Raw genomic sequence first — 22,252 nt, 5'->3', positions numbered from 1 at the left:
TGGCTGTTGGAATTAATACACTGAAAAAATTGGTTACTAAGGGGTTAAAAGTTAAAACGCAAATAGGATTAAGTATGAACACTGGTTTGTGTCAGCTAAACAGTCATTTAAGTAACTCGACTTTTAAGAGGAGCTGCAGGACTATGAACAATCGCATACAGGCTGCGGTACAGTGATAGCTTGCACTGACCCATGCTGTCCAGCAGGTGGCAACAGCAGGAGACTGAAGTGAGGCAGCCAGGCTCTGCATAACAGCCCCGCCCAGTCTCTCTGATTCGGGAGCTCCCCCTACCAACGCCACGCCCCCGGCTGCCATGACAACAGGATTGTTTAATGGCAGAGAGAGAAGTCCTCACCTGAGAACCGAGTCCCGGGGAACAGCGGCCGAAACGGGGGTGAGAGGTGAGCGCCCTGCCGGCTGTATACAGTATAACGCTGTCCTGTGACGTGCACACTGCTACTGTATAATGCTGACTGCAGTCACTTCTGTTTTATGTATATATATATATAGTGTACACACACATCAGTGTATATTCTGTGACTCCAGTATGGGACACACATGTAATGTCTTCTTCAAACCCTCTTTCCCTCCTGAGGTTCTGCCCGTCACCCATATAGGAGCCCCAAGCCGGGGGCCGCTTTCTCTCAGCTTTTCACTTCAGGGCAAGACCTGTAATGTCTAGTAGACCACATCTCTAAAATGGCCGGTCTGGTGTCTAGTGGTTAGTGCCCACCAAAAGTGATCCAAGGAAGGGCAAACGTTGCGTCAGGGACACGCCCCAAGGCTCATCAGTGTACATGGGGAGCAGGTACCCCATCTTCTCCAATTCCAGAAAAGAGCTACTGCCGGCTGTGGTCCTCATGTGGACGTGGTACAGATAGGTCCCCCCCGTTTCATGTCGGCGATGGCGGAATTCTGTAATGGCAGTGGCTTTTGCAGCCGGATAATGCACCCTGTTACATGGTGTGACCGCCATGCTATTCAAATGGGGGATACGGGACCCCACCTGCCGACAGGGGGTAGGTTGCTATGGTGGGACAACCCTTCTAAAGGATCTGCTGCTAACGTCTTGGTGCCAGATACCAGGGGACAACTCGGGAGGTCTGATGGAGTCCACGCATTGACAGGTCAGAGAGGTTTGGGTGGCATGTGGACGACCTACACAGTATTAGGCAGATGGTTGTAATGTTCTTCAGGGGGTTGGCTCATTTGAGACAATGGGGGCGTATTGCTAGGATATGCCCCCATTGTCTGATAGGTGCTGGATCCGTGAAAGTGGTGGAGGGTGCACTGCGCATGTGCCGCCGCCCTCCATTCATTTCTATGGGGCCACCGAAAATAGCCGAGTGCTGGGCTATTTCTGTCGGGCACATAGAAGTGGGAGGTCATGTGCGGTGCGCTCCCATTCACTTCAATAGGGAGAGCGCTTGGCGGTGGCCGGATCGGAGTCCTTCAGCCACCTTTTTGCCTGCCCCGTTCTCGATATAGGTGCGGGTCCCAGCCTCTATAAGACAATGGGGGCATTTCCTAGCGATAGCCCCCATTGTCTGACATCAGACAACTATGGAGAAGTACAGCACCAGTCAGTGGATGGCTATAAGGACATTCTTGCCTGCAGTTCTCATGAAAGGGCATCTGTCAGCAGTTTTGTGCCTATGACACTGGCTGATCTGTTACATGTGCACTTGGCAGCTGAAGACATCTGTGTTGGTCCCATGTTCATATGTGTCTGCAATATGCAAATGGACCTCTAGGAGCAACGGGGCCTTTGTCATTGCACCTAGAGGCTCTGCTCTCTCTGCACTTTCATTGACTTTAGGAAAATCCATGGCCAGGTGTGATGACATTTTCGCTGCATGGTCCTATCAAAGTGCAGAGGGCGCAGCAGTTGCAGAGAGAGCGGAGCCTCTAGGTGCAATGGTAACGCCCCCGTTGCACCTAGAGGCTCATTTGCATAAATTAAAACATAATATTTCTCAGCAATGCGGACACATATGAACATGGGACCAACACAGATGCCTTCAGCTGCCGAGCGCACATGTAACAGGTCAGCCAGTGTCATAGCTACAAATCTGCTGACAGATGCCCTTTAAATTGCTTCAGGAAGGGCCATTAACAATTGGGAATATGTGAAATGCACATGAACATATTTTGTTTTTGTGTCTGTTCCGTTGTTTTTTTTTTTGCAGATAAGACAGGATCCACCATTCACAATAGGTGATTGGCAAATCTACGTATCACATGCAGGATAGCGCTGTAAATGCTATTACACTGCAGGCTCTTCTGAAATAATAAATATAGTACCCCGACTTACCGCGGCGCATTGGATGTGCTGTGACGTTCTCTCTCTGCTGTGCGGAGGCGCACACTGTTACTGAGAAGTAAAAAGGAGTATCGTCAGAGCATCAATCTTTGCTCTAATCAGTGTAACAAGCAATCTGTCTCTGGAGCGAGACACCGCTAACACGACAGTCACTGCACACAGGATAGAGCTACAGCTTTAAACATCATCATTATTATTATACTGCAGCTTTTCTGAGCATCAAACAAATGACCATTATCTACCGGATAATATCAGATGTGCTGTGACGTGTTCTCTCTCTGATATATGGAGGCGCACACTGTTACTGAGAAGTGGAGAAATAAATAGGAAGACCATTAAAACTTACGTGACGCGCTCTTGCGATATCGGTATTGCTCACCACTGGGATACCCACCCATGGAATAGGGTGAATGAACTTAGACGATATAGAACTTTTATATAACTGCTCCCCCTACTGGACTTTTATGGGATATACAGTGAACGCTGTGTTTTCAAGTTCACAATACACATTTTTTGTATATTTTTTATTTTAATTTTTCTCTATTTTGTAGACAGATATATCTGATATGAACAACGTTCTATAATTTTATATTTTTCCAATATATATATTTTTCTTAATAAAAAATGTTTTTATCTATCCGAGATAATCAATTATTTACGGTAACTTTCTCCTCATCTTTTATCTTTCTTTCTTCACAAAATAGTCTTGATTGTTAATATAGTAAATCATTTATAACATCTCCCACATTGCGGTTAATACATACGACCCTAGATATTTCGAGTGCCTCCCAGATCTAATATCCATTATAATGAATTATCTATTCTCTCCTTGTACAATGACCTCTCCCATAGAAGTTAATTAGGACCCTTCCTGACCATTGTGTCTATGGCCCATGGGGCTGCCGTAAAGCAGTTTTCCTAATGCTCAGGCAAGATGGCCGCCCCATAATGATGTTCAGGAAATAGAAAAAATCTGCAATCAGAGTAAAAAAAACTCTGGCAGATAACATTTTTAGTGACAAATTCCCTTTAATGGTTTCTTTATTTTTATTATTATCTGTACCCATAACTCTGAAACATCTCATCCAACCCTTATGTACCTGCAGAAAATATTGTGCAAGGGACCAAGCACCGCGCCCGACATTGTATAGTGGCTGCGCTCAGGGGTGCACCACCAATGAGGCCAGGTGAGGCCTCAGGCAGCTGAAGGGCCATGAGCTGAAGGGAAGGGGTTAGGTTAAGAAATTGGCATTGGGAAGGGGGGGTCACTGTTTCAGTTCTTGCCTCAGGCAGCAGGAAGGCTAGGTGCACCCCTGGCAGTGCTTAGTATTGCAGCTCAGGCCCATGCATTTGACCAAGACTGAGCTGCACCGAGGCAACGTGACCGACAATGAATGTGACATCATTAGCCTAAGAAGAGGCTATAGCGCCGCAGCCTCTCCAAAAAGGCAGGAGTCCCAGGAATCAGACCCCCCACTGATCGGATATTGATAAACCCCTTTAAGGAGACTTTTGTGAATATACAGAAATCTGTAACCTCCACTGTCTGCTGGCCCAAGCCACGGAGCTACGAGGATCTCTAAGGTTTCCCGTGCCTATAACATCTCTGTGTTTACTTTGTTCTTCTATAGATGGCTTCCAACAGGACGTCCCATCTGCCTCCTGCGGACCTTGTAAGCGTTCACCTTCCGCCCCTAACCCTCCCGGCACACCCTCTAAGCTCTACAGGCAAGAAGCTGATGAAGTACAAGAGAAGCAGAGAGCAGCAGAAGACCCTCAATGAGATCATGTAGGTTCCTTATCTTAGGAAGCATCTTTAGTCTCTTCTCCTCAGGGATCAGCAACCTTCAGCACTCCAGCTGCTGTGAAACTACAACTCCCAGAATGCAGACATGCCCGGCTGTTCTTTTAACTCCCTTTAGAAGTGAATGAAGCATTCTGGGAGTTGTAGTTTCTGAACAGCTGGAGTGCCGGAGGTTGCTGGTCCCTCTTATAACGTAACGTCTTCCCTCTACAGAATGAAGGAGGCGATAAAGGCTTACGAACAAACTGTAGCAGAGCAAAAAAGGAGAGTCCCCACCCCTCCTGAGCCCCAATTACCATCGACGGTGAGTTCATCCATCATATTCGTATTACATGACTCATGAGTGGGCCTGGGGGGACAGTCACTAAAACCAGTGGCCTGGTCGTCGGTATTAACAACTGGACATCATCATTCTCTTTGTCACTCCAATCCGGGCTGACATTGCCAGACTGGGAAGGAACGAAGGGAAATGGTAATGTCCAAGATGTTATAACACAGGAATGAGACAATAGAGAGTTTTAAGCATTGAGTTCAGTATTGGTATTTCATGAGGAATGCAACTTTTTACTAAAAGGGACGAGTCGAGAACGCACGTCGACATATGATAGATAAAAGACACAGATTGGTTGGTAATACGATTGCTCCCTCTAGAGCTAATGCAACCTATAGGTGCCTACACACACTAAACCAATGCCGCCTAAACCCTACGATTTCAGCCGGACTGGGTGACGATCTAATGTATTAGGAGGTCACCTATGATGCCAGATGTCGGGGAAGGTAGAGTTAAAGTTGAACTCCAACATGCCTGATCCTTCAGTACCTTGGATCGTTCGGCACGACAGCTAGCCTAAAATGTATGGCCACCTTAAAGGGCTTGTCCCATCTGGTACATTTGTGGCATATCGCTAGGATAGATCATAAATGTCAGATAGGTGCAGGACTCGCTCCAAAACAGAGCCTGCGAAGTGAACCGAGAGCACATCGCCATCCTGTCCGCTCACTGCTATAGGACTTCCTAAATAGCTGAGGGTAGCCACGCATGCATGGCTTGCTGTCACTTCACTTTCGGGGTCCCATTCTGGAGATAGGAGTGGTTCCCAGAGGCGGGATCAGCACCCGTCTGATATTTATGGCATACCCCTCTTTAAGCCCGGGACAAAAACGGATGCATACAGTGGGTTTTTGTCCGTCCGAATCCCAGCGCCAGGTAGAGGCCGGATCTCTGCTGGATCTCATTACAGTCAATGGGGCCGGCGGGAGTGCGGTAGAGAGCTGCGGCGGGCTGGAGAGCGTGAAACTAGCATTACCCAGGCTGTAGTGGTCGGTAAGGGGCCCATGACCTGCAATGCCCAGATCACTCTCGCTCCACCCATAGTAGTTTTCAGAAACGCACTACGTGCAGGTTATGGAAGAGATTTCTTGTTGTTGGCAAAATTGACTTTTGATTGAATTATTAATGTAAAATGCTTGTTTGTTATGACAGATGAACAGCGAGCAGAGAAAACTGAGGGTGAGTTTTTAAAAATCATATATCTTGTAAGACATTGTACACGTCATGTTATGTTCACCACTGGCAGCCAAAATGAATCCTAATGTCTCTACTAGATCTATAAAATGATATGGGTTTGGGTCTGATAACTCTCATACATTGTGTTACTAATCTGGTATTGATGGCGCGTAAGATGATATTTCCCAGAATGCAAATCACCTGAGAAGATACTGAGCCAGCAAGGAATGCTGTAAGATTGCAGCTCTGAAGCCTGATATATTATTTATGCATCTCTGGACAACAAAGGCCAGAACTCGGGATCAGTATAAGAAATCTTACATACTGTAGGGGATGTTATGTTTCTCACCAGAGATATGGATTCTTTGGTTAGATTGGGGTGTGGAGTCAGTCTAAGGCATCTCCTCATTCTTCACCTTTAAACCCTGGCAAAGAAGTACAAACTTTCCCAGTCTGATTGGTGGTAGTGGTGCTGATGAGGTAATAACCTATGGTCGTCACCAGAGGGTTGGTGAGGGTACATCAGACCAGAAGATGAGACAGGAGCAGAAGGTCAGAACAGGTAGCAGGCAAACAATTCCAAGGGTAAGGTAAGAGAGATATCCAGGAACAAGGCCAAGGCCAGAGCCCAAACAGTCAAGATCAGACACACAATGTACAGGGACAGGAGCTTGGAAGAGTCAACATATGGGACACTCATTGCTCTTTTAATAGGCAACTAGGCCTGACATTATTGGCAGAGCTGTAGGTAGATTCAGCAAGGACTCGTCCAACAATGGGACCAGAAGAGGGGGCACCCGCTTGTGTAGGAGGTTAAAGGGAAGGGGAGGAGTAAATATGTGATCTAATGTATTGCTCAAACTATCACTTCTTTTTCAGATGAATTATCTGTACATGAAAAAATGTGTGGAGAGCAGCCCCGTGGTGCCCATTCAGATGCACTGGCTAGACTCCATGCTCGCTTTGGTTCCTCAGCCTCTTCAGAAGGGCAAGGACAGGGAGGCCATGGTTGCAGAACTGCTGGAGGAAGTTTCTCAAGATTTTGAGAAAAGTATGAAGAAACACCTGGGTGAGTCCTCTTGTGTCTCTTAACAGTTTTTATTTTTCTAACCTAAAGTCAACTCTAGAATTAGGCTCAATGAAGATGGATGATATCATGGTCAGTCAAAAGGGTGCAAACAAGGCTTTTACCTTAAAGGGGTTGTCTGAGTTAAAGGAGGTGACCGGTTTCAGGACTGTACCTGACAAATCCAGTTCCGCCGCTCCGGTTCTCCTGGTTGGACTTTATTTGCCCGGTTGCAGCGGTAACATCACGTCAACTACATGTGACCGCTGCAACCAATCTCCGGATCACCAGCGCAGGATCTGTCAGGTAAGTACTTACCAATTCTTTATTTTAGGTGGATCCTCAGGATTGTCAAGTTTCCTTCTGAAACCACTGCAGCCAATCGCTGACTTCAGCAGCTCGCCCAATGGCAAAGCCATGAGCAGGGAACCAGTACAGTGATACATGGGGGCCCTTTGGTTCCGTATTTACAGGGCCATAGATACCCAGCTTTATGGTGCATCTTTATGGCATTGTATTATCCCCTAGGACCAATGCTTCTTTTTGTCTCCAACATTTATACCGTATGCCTCTGTATGGAATCAGAGGCACACAACACTATAGTATAGGCCAGTAAATTTCCACGGGTGCGGCTCAGGCAAACTGCTGAATCTCTTTAAAGAGACCAGTCCTGTAGGGAGACTAACTGGAAGTACTCCATGGGAAACGAATATGGAAAGAGATATCTCCCATAAAAGAGAACCATCTCACCAGCACCACCTATTGGAAGTGGGCCCCTATGAGTCAAGATCTGACTTTCCATCAAGCCTTGGCATTTGAAAAGGGAATATAGCCAGGCCAGATATAGATCCGTAGAGAAGACTCAGCACCCTGCCTAAGCTGCTCCCAAGGCATCGCACTGAGCCAGCCAGAATCCTACTCCAGCCCAGAACAGCTGTCTACAAATGGATATCTGGCCTGGCCATATTCCCTTGTCAAATCCCAAGGCCCATAGGCAGCCACTTGCAATAGGTGGCGCTGGCGAGATGGTTCTCCTTCTTGGGGGATACTTCTTTGCATGTTTGGTAACTAAAAAAACTCAAATTTAAGGCTCATGCACATGTCTGTAAGTGTTTTGCGGTCCGCAAATCACGGATCTGCAAAACACAGATCCTCCCTGTGAGCCGTTTGCTGCTTTTTTCGCCGTCTAGAGAAAATTCCTATTCTTGTCTGCAAAACAGGCAAGAATAGGACATGTTCTTGTTTTTTTTTTTGCGGAGCCAAGGAACGGACATACGGATGCGGACAACACACTGTGTGCCGTCCACATCTTTCCCAGCCCCATTGAAATAAATGGGTCCGCATCCAGTCCGCAAAAAATGCAGATCGGATGCGGACAGAAACTACGGTTGAGTGCATGAGGCCTTACATGTGTAAACAGTGCTGACCACAAGATGGCAGTGTGGAGGTTTCAGACATTTTTGTCAATGGCAATTGTGTGGTATGCAGTTGTCATAAACTACTTTATATTGTGCCCACTTTGCCCATATGTGACATCATTGCTGTATTACATGCTGCCAGGCTTCTTGTTCGATAATTTACAGCATTACTTTGCTTTTTCCTTGTTCAGTTAGAAGTATTCTGGTTAAACCAGAGGTTAAGGGACTGGAAGCAGAAGAGTCTGGTCTATCACCTGAATTTCCTATGTGAGTATGTCTTATCTGCTCCTTGCATCACGTCAGATGTGAAGGCACATGAATCACCTAATATGACGTCACATGTCATTGTGTTACCCTTTCAGAGGTCTGGATTTCTCTAAGCCTTGGCATCAAAGCTTCATCCAAGCAAGAAATGAGATCAATAAAAACCTACATCTCGTGCAGCCGGCCATCCGGGCCATGCTGGACTTCGGATACATGACTTTCTCTAAGCTGCTCATTGTCGATTTGTCTGGATACAGGTTGGGCAGATTTTGTGTTACTGAATCTTTCTGTTTTCAGATATAATGTAATAATAAGTGTAAATTTTTCTTACCGTAAATTCTCTTTCCTTTAGGCCCCTTTTACGCGGGCGAGATTTTCGCGCGGGTGCAATGCGTGAGGTGAACGCATTGCACCCACACTGAATCCGGACCCATTCATTTCTATGGGGCTGTGCACATGAGCGGTGATTTTCACGCATCACTTGTGCGTTGCATGAAAATCGCAGCATGCTCCTCTTTGTGCGTTTTCCACTCAACGCAGGCCCCATAGAAGTGAATGGGGCTGCGTGAAAATCGCAAGCATCCGCAAGCAAATGTGGATGCGGTGCGATTTTCACGCACGGTTGCTATGAGACGATCGGGATGGGGACCCGATCTTTATTATTTTCCCTTATAACATGGTTATAAGGGAAAATAATAGCAGGCATTCTTAATACAGAATGCATAGTACAATAGCGCTGGAGGGGTTAAAAAAAATTAAATATAGCAATTTAACTCATCTTAATCCACTTGCTCGCGCAGCCCGGCTTCTCTTCTGTCTTCTTCTTTGCTGTGCACAGGAAAAGGACCTTTGATGATGTCACTGCGCTCATCACATGATCTTTTACCATGGTGATGGATCATGTGATGGACCAAGTAATGAGCGCAGTGACGTCATCAAAGGTCCTATTCCTCAAAGAAGAAGACAGAAGAGAAGCCGGGCTGCGTGAGCAAGTGGATTAAGGTGAGTTAAATTATTTTTAATTTTTTTTTAACCCCTCCAGCCCTATTGTACTATGCATTCTGTATTAAGAATGGAAAATAGCAGAAAAGCAGCTCCAAACGCAATTTTCATCCTCTTTAAAAACTTCTCCTTTATTCAGCAATTATAAGCAGCAGATACAGTCACATCATATGCAGTGTTTGTTTACGCGTTTCAGACAATACGTCCTTATTCGTAACGTCCTTATTAGGAATAAGGACGTATTGTCTGAAACGCGTAAACAAACACTGCATATGAAGTGACTGTATCTGCTGTTGATAATTGCTAAATAAAGGAGAAGTTTTTAAAGAGGACGAAAATTGCGTTTGGAGCTGCTTTTCTGCTATTTTCCACTTTGCCGTACCTGGGGACTCACCCACAGGCTTCCGAACACGGGTATAAAGGCCAGACCAAATGTGAGCTGGAGAAAGTGTGATTTTGATGTATTAAGAATGCGATTATTTTCCCTTATAACCATGTTATAAGGGAAAATAATAAAATCTACACAACACCTAACCCAAACCTGAACTTCTGTGAAGAAGTCCGGGTTCGGGTCTGGGTACCAAACATGCCGAGTTTTCTCATGCACGTGCAAAATGCATTACAATGTTTTGCACTCACGTGGAAAAATTGCGCATTTTCCCGCAACGCACCCGCATTTTATCCGGGCCAAAAACATGACGTCCGTGTGAAAGAGGCCTTAGTCCAAAGCAGCAGCCCCCATGGGGACTTCTAATCCTCCTGAAAATATAGGACAGGAGATGTCAATTAATCAATTGAATTCCGACCTATACAACTTAGTCTCTCCTATTGTGAAATTCTAACTGAACCTTCAGTCATACAATAACCACTCAAGGTAAGTTTCAACAATCACTTTATTGGGCAGGTAAGTATGTGCTGCTGCTTTGGACTAAAGGAAAGAGAATTTACAGTAAGAAAAAAATTACACTTTCCTTGTCGTCCTACAGCAGCACCCACGGGGATTTAGCAGGTAATCCTAGAGGGGGGGCTCTCCATTATACCGTGGACTCCATTACCGCTCTGCCAAAAGCCATCTCTCCTGTTTGTCTCATATCCAGTCTGTAATGCTTCACAAACGCGTTGGACGAACTCCAGGACAGATCTTTTCTCTGCCCATGATGTGGCTATAGCGAGAGTGGAAAGGGCCCTTATGGGTTTTGGCGCTTCTGATCCATTAAGTTCATGGCAGATAGTGATAGCCTCTCGTATCCATCTGGATATTGAGGCTTTTGTTAGTTTCCCCCCTCTCTTCTTCCCTGAATATGATATAAACAGGTGGTCTGTCTTCCTAAACTGTCTTGTTCTTTGGACATATATCTTTAATGATATGCCCACATCCAGGGAGTGAAGTCTACACTCCTCCTCTGAAGCTGGATCAGGGAAAAAAACGGGCAGCTCAATCTGCTGATTTAGATTCGTAAAGGAAGGAACTTTCTGTTGAAAAGAAGGTAAAGTCCTCAGCAATAATCTATCCTGAAGAAAAATTGTGTAAGGCTCAGCACATGCCAAGGCCTGAATTTTACTCACCCGCTGAAGTGATTGCCACTGAAAAACAGACCTTGATGGACAAAAACTTTATCTCTGACTCTTGAAGTGGTTCAAAGGGAGTATTGCATAGCTGATCCAGAACCACGCAGAGGTCCCACCTTGGAATTGGGTCAATGACTTGCGGCTTAATCCTTCTTACCGCCTTGACAAACCTCTGAATTAGAGGCTTCTGTGATAGTTAATATCAGGGCTGATATCTGGACTTTAATCGTGCCAGGCTTTAAGCCTCTCTCGAACTCCTGCTGCAGGAAATTCTGAATATCCTGGATAGAAGGAGACTGAGATGCTACTCCATTCCTCCTGCACCTAAGATTAAAGACTTTCTTGATTCTTAGGTAAACTCTATTTGTAGAGCCTGCTCTGGACTGTAACAGGGTCCTTATCACCGCCTTGATCAAGCCCTTTTCCATTTAAAGGGGGCAGTCAACATCCATGCTGTCAACTGCAGGTGGCGTAAATGCGGACAACATCTGTCGTCCTGCGTCACCAGGTGCGGAATCTGTGAGAGCTTCCAAAAGGTGTTCTTGCTTATCACCACTAGTGGGGTAAACCATGCCCTCTTGGGCCAGTACAGACAGATCAGGATTGTTGAGACCTGGTCCCGTCTGATCTTCTGCAAGACCTTTGGGATCATAGGTATGGGCGGAAATGTGTAGGCCAGTGTGAAGTCCCACGGGACTGAGCGGGCATCCAGCGTCCAGGGGTTGTTCCCCTTGAATTGAGAGCAAAATAGAGGAACCTTTGCATTGTTCCGAGTAGCCATTAGATCTATCTGGCGTCGACCCCAACGCTTTATGAGCTGCACAAATATTTCTGGGTCCAATGACCATTCTCTCGGAGGGGGTAAGTCGCGGCTTAGTCTGTCGGCTACTACATTGCTCCTCCCTCTGATGTATACAGCTGACAGCTGTTGGATATTGGCCTCTGCCCATCCGAAGATCCGTTCCGCCTCTTTGAGGAGGGCTAAGGATCTGGTACCTCCCTGGCGATTTAGGTACGCAAGCATCTCTCTGAGATTCAACGACATTAGTCTCTCCACTGGGGTCCAAGTTCCTTTCACCCTCTGCCCCTTCATGTGAGCACCCCAACCTGTAGCCGAAGCATCAGTTGTGATTTCGATCCATACGGGAAGGGCAAATGTCCTGCCATTGTTCACAGCCATCCAACACCTCAGGGAGTTTCACGTCTCCTTTGCGCAGAAACTTTAGGTAACTTTTGTAAATTGGAGATGTGTAAATACGCGTCATTTAAATCTATTGTAGCAAGGTAATCTCCCGGGTCCAGTAGATTCAGTGCGGACTGAACTGTCTCCATACGGAATCTCTTTTTGCGTATGAATCTGTTGAGATACCTTAGCTCTACAATAGTTCTCTACCTCATGTGAGGCTTTGGAACTAGAAATACCTTTGAATAGACTCCCTGAAAGATTACTTTTTTCGGAACAGGTTCTATAACATTCATCTGAATTAACCCTTTTTTATAGCCTGTTCTATTAGGCCTTGTTTCTGACCTCTTAACTCTGGCCTGTAGCTCTATACAATAGCCATCTTTTACGGTATCTATAACCCATACATCCTTTACTACCTTCTCCCATTCTATATGAAAGTAGGTTAATCTGCCCCCTACAGGCATACCTCTGGCGTCAGAACTCCAGCTTGTGTCTGGGGGGCGGAGGTTCTCTTCCACGGCCTCTCCTCCGCAGTGTAGAGGCTCCTCTGGAGCTACCTCCTCTTGAAACAGATGTTTCTCCTCCATCTGATCTTCTGCGCCCCGTGCCTCTATTGGCTGTGCGAAAGGAAGAAAACCACCTTCTCCTGGCAACATAAGGAAGGGATTTACCTTTCTTGTCTGACAAGCTCTCCATGAGTGTCTAGCTCCGGCCCAAAGAGTCTATTTGGACGGTATTTAATGGCACACAACGTGCTCTTGGAGTGGGCATCTGCCCCCCCAAGGCTTTATCCACAGGGATCTTCTGCCTGCAGTAGATAATGCCCTGGACCGTGCAGCACATCTTGCTTGTTGTACTGACACATCACAAAGAAGGCGAGAAGCCAGAGCTATCTTCTTAAAGGATAATAAAATGTCATCTCTAGGTACACCTTTATCTATGTCCTGGAGAAGCCATGATCTAAGGTTCTTAGCGACCGCATAGGAAACTAGTGCTGCCTTCGACTGGCCCGAGGCTGAGAGATAACTAGGGCGTAGGGCCTTCTCTATCCTCTTATGCATTGGGTCTGTAAAATTAGATCCGTCTTCACTTGGAACCAATGTGCGTCTGAACAATTTAGAAATAGCGACGTCAACTTTGGGGGGTTCTCCGCACTGTCTTTCCTCCTCTTGGTCTATCATACACATGGACTTGAACCTCTTGTTAAATATCGGCCCCTTATCTAGCGTCTTCCACTCGTTAATCATAAGCCTTTTAACCAAGGGGTCAACTGTAAATCCTCTAGATTTTTTAGGGATACCGTCATCTCCGACTATTTCAGTCTGCTACTACACACTCAGGCTCAAGAGATTTGAACAATCTTGACATTTTCTGTAACGGAAATAAGTTCATTTCCTGATCACTCTCCTCCGATTCTGAGGAGTTAATCTCGTCTATGACTTTGTATTCTTCAAACATGTCGGACTCAGAATCCACTCTCTCAGTAGTAGCCGCCGGTCTCGACTGTGTCTGAGAAGCTCCGGTTTCAGTATCCTTGAACTGCGCCTTAAACGCATCATGCACAAAGTCCTTCATCCATAATAACATGTCTTTATTGGATAAGGGCTGATCCTCTACAGGAAAGTCATTTGCTCTGCAATTTAAGCAGAAGTAGAATTCACTGCCATCTGGCAGGGGGGTGTTACACGATCTGCAGGACATATGTTTTCGCTTCACAGCGGACTTTCTTGCAGTGGAGCCTCTATCTTCAGAACCGTGAGACATTGTTCTACAATAGAGCAGAGAGCATTAGTTTAATCTGCTCCATTGTGACCGTAATCTTAATAGGTGAACCCAGCACCAAGCCCACGTAACCTATATCTATAAAAATATCTATAGCACTTGGCTTGATAATGGCTCTGTGAGAGAGGCTGAAACGTTGCCTGTATCAACATGTGTTGAATAAATTTTGTATTTTTTCACTTTTTATCTAAGGAGTGCTGCGTTACATTTATTTAGATTGTGTTTGGACTCCAGGACCCAGGGGAAAACGCTGGCACCTGAATTATTTGCATCACTTGAAGTGAGGAGTGCTGCCCTGCCATCTTTTGGATATAAAAATATCTATATATTTACATCTCTACTCTGCAGAAAAAGTTACAGTATAGAAATCACAGACTGCATTAGAGAACACTCCTTCCGTAGTGTAGTGCCAGCTTGTAGTGAGTTAGAAAAAAAAAAACATCCACTAGATGGCAGCAGATTACCTGCAGTCTGGCACTATGGGAAGAGACGATTACTTCCACTACACATAAAATAAACATTAAACTCCGAAGGCAATACAAACGATATTAAGGATAACCTACCTAGTAGGAGCGTGGCAAAAGCGCGGCAGAGCGGCGTGATGACGGACGCCGGCAACTTTTTATCCCTCCCTACACCCTGCGAGGCGGCGCGCGCGCATGAAGCGCCGGCCGGGGGAGGTGGAACCACCAGAGGGTAGCACATCTGGGCCGCAGCCCTATAAAGTTCTAATAGGGAGCCAGAACTAGCGTCTACCGATTATAATATAACAACAGGACACTGGTCCTGAGACATATAAAGGCTGCCTATATCCACACTCCAATCTAGAACGGACGGACTGTAAATATCATCAAAAACAAAGAAACAAATACTTCCCAACATCTGCCCTTCTCCAGAAGGATGTCCTTTCCCAGGAAGGACAGAAAAAAACACAATAGGAGGGACTAAGTTAGGCAGTTTTATAGGATCTGAATTAAATTGATTACGGTAATTGACATCTCCTGTCCTATATTTTCGGGAGGATTAGAAATCCCTGTGGGTTCTGCTGCTGTAAGACGACAAGGAAATAATAGTTATCATTGTCATCGCTATTTCCGCAGTGGAATTGCAGCAGCCTGTCAGTTTACGTTGCGGATACCTTTTTAAGGCTACATGCACACGACCGTGCCGTTTTTTGCGGTCTGCAAAAAATGGAAGCCACCCATGTGCCTTCTGCAATTTGCGGAACGGGCGGCCCATTGTAGACATGCCTATTCTTGTCTGCAAAACGGACAAGAATAGGACATGCTATATTTTTTTTTTGCGTGGCCTCATAACGGAGCAATGGATGCGGACAGCACACGGAGTGCTGGTTGCATCTTTTGCGGCCCCATTGAAGTGAATGGGTCTGCACCCGAGCCGCAAAAACTGCGGCTCGGATGCGGACCCGAAAAATGGTTGTATGCATCGTGTGCATGAGGCCTAATGCAGAGGGTTAAGTCTGCAGCAAACCACCAGCATTTCCAGAATAATTTCTGCAACAAACTTTGCAGCATTTGGTGTGGATTTTGCCGCTGCAGAATATCAGCAGATGTTTTTAGACCCGCTGCTTGTGGCTGTACCCTCACACTGGATGCTATTAAAGATATGGCTCATATTATTTATTACAGGTCACAGGGTCCTGTAGAATGTGAATCACTGAGGAACAGCGTATCGTTGGCATGTGCAAAGACAGAAGAGAAATTGCTGAACACCTTGGTACCCCCGAGTCATCAATCTGTTCGCCGGTAAAGACGCCTTGCAGTCAATTAAGGCAGACAAAATCGATTCCTTTTACAGCTGTGTCTCAACTCTCATGTCCAACCAGGTAACGTGTGATATATATAATGGTTCATATTCCTTATAGTATCTGTAGACCAAACAAGAGGACCTGTCACCTCTCCTGACATGTCTGTCTTAGGCCCCTTTCACACAGGCATTTTTTTCACACATCATTTCTGCATTACGTGATAAACGCAGCATGATCTATATTCATGCGTTTTTTCACGCAGGCCTGGCCCCATAGAACTGAATGGGACTTCAGAGAAAAACGTATTGCATCCGGTGATGGCAATCCAGATGCAATGCATTTTTTCACTGATGGTTGCTAGGAGATGTTGTTTGTACATCAAAACTGATTGTACTTGCGCGGAAAAAAACTGAACGCAATCGCAGACAAAACTAACTGAACTTGCTTGCGAAACGGTCCGAGTTTCACTGAATGCATCCCGAACGCATCCTGAGCCAATCCGTATCGTTCGTGTGAAAGAGGCCTCAGTAATGCTGTATTCCCCATCTAATAATTCTTTTGATGACTCTGTGTTGTGCCATTACTCTGTAATTCCTCCTAAAAGTTTATGAATCAATTGCCAGCAGTCTACAATAAAGGTCCAACTGGGTGCTACCAGTTCGGGGTGTGATCCTGCACAGTCTGACACTGGCAGCACTGATTGGATAATGTCAGACACACCCCAAACTGGACCTTTACTACAGAATAGAGGAATGGCACAACATAATTGTTATTACATGGAGAATGCATAGGTACTAAAACGGACAAGTCAGGAGCGGTTACAGGTCATCTTTAATGCAGTATTCCCAGCTCCAACATTTATCAACCAGATATCCTGCAGATATTCTGGGATCTTAAAGGGGTTATCCCATCTTAGACAATGGGGGCATATCGCAAGGATATGCCCCCATTGTCTGATAGGTGCGGGTCCCACCTACAACGAGAACGGAGCCGTGGAGAGTTGTGGCTGGAGGACCCCGGGTTTCCCAGGGTCCGACCACCACCAGGCACAGCTCCCCGCCTCTCCCATTGAAGTGATTGGGAGCGCACCGCACATGCGCGGCCAACGCTCCCATTCATTTCTATGGGGCTGACAGAAATAGCTGAGCCAGCGCTCGGCTATTTTCGGCGGCTCCATAGAATGAACGGAGGGTGGCTGCGCATGCGCAGTGCGCCATCCTCCACTTTTTCTGCTCCGTTCTCCTTATAGGTGCGGGTCCCAGCGGTGGGACCCGCACCTATCAGACAATGGGGGCATATCCTTGCGATATGCCCCCATTGTCTAAGATGGGATAACCCCTTTAAGTGTATTCATACATTCCCTGTCACTAGGGGCATTCTGAAGCTTTGCCCATTCAGTAGCAGGGAGCAGGGCAGTCCTCCCATACCATCCTGCAACATATAATAGAAGTCTCTCTGCTCTATGTTAGCTGTGCTGCATGACCACAGGATGATGTAACACAATGCTTGTCGCTCTCTCATCTCTCTTTTACAATATCCTAAGCCGATGTATGCCCAAATTATGCCCAATTGGGCATAAATCATAGAAGATTGTTCAGGAGAAGTTAGTAAGGGGCTGGAGAAAGAGCCATCAGAGAATCAGTCTTGATGGATTTATCACAGAGCAGCATTCTGAAGCTGCTATGTGCTGTGAAACACTGGAGCTGCAGAAGCCAAAGGGGACAACATTGTGAATAAAAATCTATTACTAAAATGTCCGTTTTTTTCTCAGGATAGATCACCAGTATCTAGTTGGAGGGAGTCCGACTCCCAGCATCCCTGCTGATCAACAGTTGTCATCCGCGTCCGTGATCCGTGGTTTCAGTCCGTCAAAAAAATATAACCTGTCCTATTTTTTTTTACGGAAAACGGTTTGCGGACCCATTCAAGTCAATGGGTCCGTGAAAAAACGCGGAGGCACACAAGATTGTCATCCGCGTCCACGTCTGTTTTTTTTCCTATCATTTGCATGGCAAACTTGACTTAGATTTTTTTTTAACTTTCCTTCATGTCTGGAGATCCTCCAAAAATAAAGGAAGACACACGGAAACAAAAACTGGACATGGATCACGGAACAACGGAACCCCTTTTTGCGGACCGCCAAAAAATACTGTTGTGTGCATGAGGCCTTAGACTGTGGATGGGACTGAGCTAAAATAATAAGGCCACAGTAGATCCCCCACCAATCTTATCTGAGAACGGGTCATCAGTTTTGCACTTCCAGAAAACTGCTTTAAGGAGACCACTCTTAGGCTCCATTCACACGTCCGTGATGTGTTGCGGACCCGCAAATTGCGGGTCCGCAACACATCAGCTCGGCACCCCCATAGAAATGTCTATTCTTGTCCGCAAGGACATGTTCTATCTTTTGTGAAGCTGCGGACCCGAAGATCGGGGCCGCGCTCCGCAATTGCGGATGCAGACAGCACACTGTGTGCTGTCCGCATCCATTCCGTCCCCATAGAGAATGAATGGGTCCGCACTCGTTCCGCAAAATTGCGGAACGGATGCAGAACCATTTTGCGGACGTGTGAATGGAGCCTTAAGCCCAGACCCTCTTACTGTTCCTATCACTCCTCATTAGTCTGCACCCATAGTCATGTATTTGCAGTATTAAATCCTGTGCTTAGACTGGTTCCCACTCCAATAATTCATGTTTTGGTTCATTTTGTAAGTTTTTTTTGTGTGTAGTTTTTATTTATTTTACAAGCACTTTCTTACTGATTTCCTCTGTTTAGGTTAAAGACCTCTTGCAGAGAAGTGTAGAAGCTTTTGTCAGTTTATTTGACCTCGAAGACACACAATGTTTGCCTCTCTTTAAAATGCAACTTACATTTGATGACGAGAAGATGGATTTCTATCCAAGCTTCCAGGACTTAGAAGAAGTTGTACTGTTTATAGTAACGCGGATCTCAAAGACCCTGCAGGTATTTCTGATATTTTTTTTCAGCACAGGGGCCTTAGGCCCCTTTCACACAAGCGAGTTTTCCGCGCTGGTGCAATGCGTAATGCGAACGCATTGCGCCCGCACGGAATCCGGAATCCATTCATTTCAATGGGTCTGTGTACATGAGCCTTGTTTTTCCAGCATCACTTGTGCGTTGCGTGAAAATTGCAGCATGTTCTATAATCTGCGTTTTTCACGCAATGCTAGCTCCATAGAAGTGAATGGGGCTGCGTAAAAAAAAACGCATCGTATCCGCAAGCAAGTGCGGATGCGATGCATTTTTCACTGATGGTTGCTAAGAGATGTTATTTGTAAACATTCAGTTTTTTATCACGCGCCTGAAAAACGCATCAATGCACATTTCACCCGAGCGATAAAAACTGAACCACTGAACGCAATCGCAGAGAAAACTGACTGCAATTGCTTGAGAAATGGTGCGAGTTTTCCTGAACGCATCCAGACCTATTCCGGATCGTTCGTGTGAAAGGAGCCTTAAAGTGAATCTCCATCTTTTTTGTCATGTTTAGGTCCAAAACTCTGTACTTGTTAATTTCCAAAAGGGGGTTGTTCTGGATTTTAAAAAGCTTAAAGGGGTTCTCCGGCTTTAGGGCTGAACCCGCATATTATCTCTTCTTTATTCTTTTACTATATATGAGTGGAGCATTGGCGCATTCCTCCTTGGCCCCCGCGATGCAGCACAAGGTCTGCTTCTTTACTGCCGGTGACTTCTTCCTAGCAGTGAGCCTGGTGACATCACCGGCACAGATGGGAGGTCTATAGCAATCCCCTAGGCTGTTTTGGAGGCGAATATTAAGCAAAGTAGCATAGTAACCACCTCCAAAACAGCCTAGGGCATCGCTATCGACCGCTCTCAACCCGGAGAATCCTTTCAAGGAAATCCAGCAACTGGTATAAAATTAAGAAATAAACAATGGTCATCGATTAAATAACCGCTGGTTCTGCAGCAACGACTTCACGTACATCTTTCACCTGACCGCTGCAGCCAAGCACCACTGGCCTTAGTGGTTACATGCCATAGATGTGGTATGATGCTACATGGCTGAGCCAGTAACTGACTGCAGAGTTCATGTATGTGATCGCATCGCTGCAGGACTGTCGGAGACCCCCAGAGCAGTGATGGCCAGTTCGCAGTGTTCGCCAGCGAACACATGCGGGCTGCCATCTTTAGTAAGGTAGACTAACCCGTTCTGCGATGCACAGGTAAGCCCTTACCTGTGCCGGGAGCCGGTCTGAAATCAAACGCAGTCACCGGGAGCAGGCAGTTCCGAGAACAGCCCGATGAAGGACCGGTGAGTCTACACCTTACTAAAGATGGCAGCCCGCATGTGTTCGCTGGCAAACACTGCGAACTGACCATCACTGCCCCAGAGCAGTACTGCTGGATCTGCGGGGGATTTAACAGGTCAGTATACAGTTGTTTATTTTATACCATTGCTGGCATTTTCTTAAATTTCTTTTGGTAAAATTGGGATAGTTTGGGGCACATGTATAAACTGGATCACTGCTGGGTCCAGTTATTTTGAAGGATTCTTTATGGTTAACTTTCTAACTCTATACATGTTTTACTGTGTTCAGAACATTCAGACAGTTCAGTCGTGGCTTTCTGGGAGTAATACGGTCCAGATTATTGAGGCCAAACTCCCTGATTATATCATTCAGTCTGCCGTGCTGAAGCTGAAAGAGGCGGTCACACACCATTTACAGGAGCCTTTAAGACATTTTGAAACCTACGGTAAGTTGGGCATAATCATAATACTGCATCTCCTGACTGGTCTTCCAGTGTGACCTCCTGTGTATGGGATAAGCGTAATGCTTAGTCCAGAGATAATTAACCCTTTTAAATAGATGGTTGGTTTTTTTTTGGTTGTTTTTTTAAACCCAAGGAGCGGGCTTTCTACACCCATGCAACAAAATCGTGCAGCGTGCCACACAAAAAACGTGCACAAGGTTACGGTCCATCGCAAGCCCTCTCCATAAGAGAAGGGCCCCCCATAAACCTTTCCCAGTCCCTCTGTGCTAGAAGGCTCCTGCAAGAGACCGAGACAAAATAGGCAACCCCCAGCCAAAGCCGGGAGTACGCCCAGGCAACCCTCAGCCAAAGCCGAGGGTACGCCAAATCTGTGCTTCGGCTTTCACCTAGGCTGCCACTCAAGGTGTCGGCACGGAGCTTCGACTACTAGGTCTGGGCACTCCCCGAAGGGAGAGCCCAAGGGGGGTGCGAAACAGGGATGGCAACACACACACCCTCCTAGACCTCTAGGGGGGTACCCGTAAGGGCGCCGCAACCCAGGAAATCCTTGTGACAAACGTGGAAAGTGAACACACAGTGAACGAAAAAAAGTTTTATAAATAGTGAATGTGCTAAGACTCAGCCCGGACACGGGACCGGAATTATAAAAATTCCTCCTCCTTACCCCAGGCCTGACGGCCAGACAAAGAATAGAGGTGTGCGCTCAAAATGTGAGAAAGTGAAGTGCGTGCAAATGTGCCATCACTCAGTGGGCTCCCACCCCCAGTGAGTTCAGGCACCCCAGGGTCACCACTCCTGGGGCACTTCTGCACCTCGGGCTTTCAAACATCTCGGCCCCTGGCTTAGATCCAGCAGAGCCCTTGGTCACCTAGCATAGGGCACTAGTGGCCCTACACCCTACACCCTAGGGATGCTGTGTGGTTCTCGGGTCTTCATCCTGGCAGGGCTCTGTCCACCAGGAATCGATAGGAACAGATACTACACTTGATCTTAGCCAAAAGGCCGAGAAGCGATGGTTGATGTCATTTTTAGTGCTCTGCTAGCTGATGGGATTTAAAGTGACCAAATGTTACACAATACATGAACCTTAGGCAGGGTGCTGGGTTTCCGTAAAGAGACCAGTTATGTATGGAGACTTATTGGTAATGCTCCATGGGAAAATAATATGCAAAGAGGTATCTTCCAAGAAAAGAGAACCATCTCCCCAGCGCCACCTTGTGGAAGTGGCTCCCTCTGAGTCATAATTTGACTTTCTAACTAAGCCTTGGGATAATGCCAAGCCAAATATCCATCCCTAGACAGCTGTTTCGGAGTGCTTGCCCCTTGTCAGAATGGAGTAGGATTGGGGCTCACTGGGTGCAATGCCTTGGATGCACATACTAACGAAAGTAATGCCAAGTTGTTACCGCTGGTATTTGCAGAGGTTATATATGCCTCATATGTCTTTGTACTTTATCAACTTTTCCATTAGTTGCTAATTAAAATCAGTGTATTCCATGCAGAAGCAGCAACCACTAAAGGCCCCCATCCACATTGTCGGCTGATTTCGGCAGAAGGGGCCAACAATCCAAGTTGTTATGGGGCGCTCTCACAATTCTCTCCTGTCAGAGTAGAGAAGGATCCAGTGTGTTGAACTTTAGCGCCTGATCCTTTTCTTCTCTAATGGTGGTGCTGGTGCTGAGGGGATTTCGTAAGAGGGTCTTTGCACAGGAATAAGAGGCACAAATATTAAGAGACATACAGCCCCGGATAAATTTGGTACATCATCAGTTGTGCCTCAACATAGAATCGGGCCCACTTTTCTC

General features: G+C 46.2%; 1 protein-coding gene and 1 pseudogene across 1 annotated transcript in view; one reads left to right on the top strand and one right to left on the bottom strand.

The window, feature by feature from the left end:
* The first annotated feature begins 345 nt into the window (after positions 1-345).
* The window catches only part of DNAH12 (dynein axonemal heavy chain 12), a 165,470-nt gene continuing 143,563 nt past the window's right edge, over positions 346-22,252 (top strand). The window contains 11 exon segments of the mRNA XM_044302476.1: positions 346-402; positions 3,956-4,113; positions 4,342-4,432; positions 5,612-5,638; positions 6,515-6,704; positions 8,311-8,386; positions 8,482-8,640; positions 15,572-15,656; positions 15,658-15,768; positions 18,468-18,656; positions 20,273-20,429. Coding sequence (XP_044158411.1) covers positions 3,956-4,113; positions 4,342-4,432; positions 5,612-5,638; positions 6,515-6,704; positions 8,311-8,386; positions 8,482-8,640; positions 15,572-15,656; positions 15,658-15,768; positions 18,468-18,656; positions 20,273-20,429 — 1,243 coding nt within the window. The 5' untranslated portion in view covers positions 346-402.
* LOC122944310 lies at positions 21,364-21,461 on the bottom strand (annotated as a pseudogene).

The sequence above is a fragment of the Bufo gargarizans genome, chromosome 7 (assembly GCF_014858855.1).
Source record: "Bufo gargarizans isolate SCDJY-AF-19 chromosome 7, ASM1485885v1, whole genome shotgun sequence".
In the NCBI taxonomy this organism is placed as follows: Eukaryota; Metazoa; Chordata; class Amphibia; order Anura; family Bufonidae; genus Bufo; species Bufo gargarizans.
The sequence above is the reverse complement of the archived record's forward strand: the minus strand, read 5'-3'. Positions and strand labels throughout refer to the sequence as shown.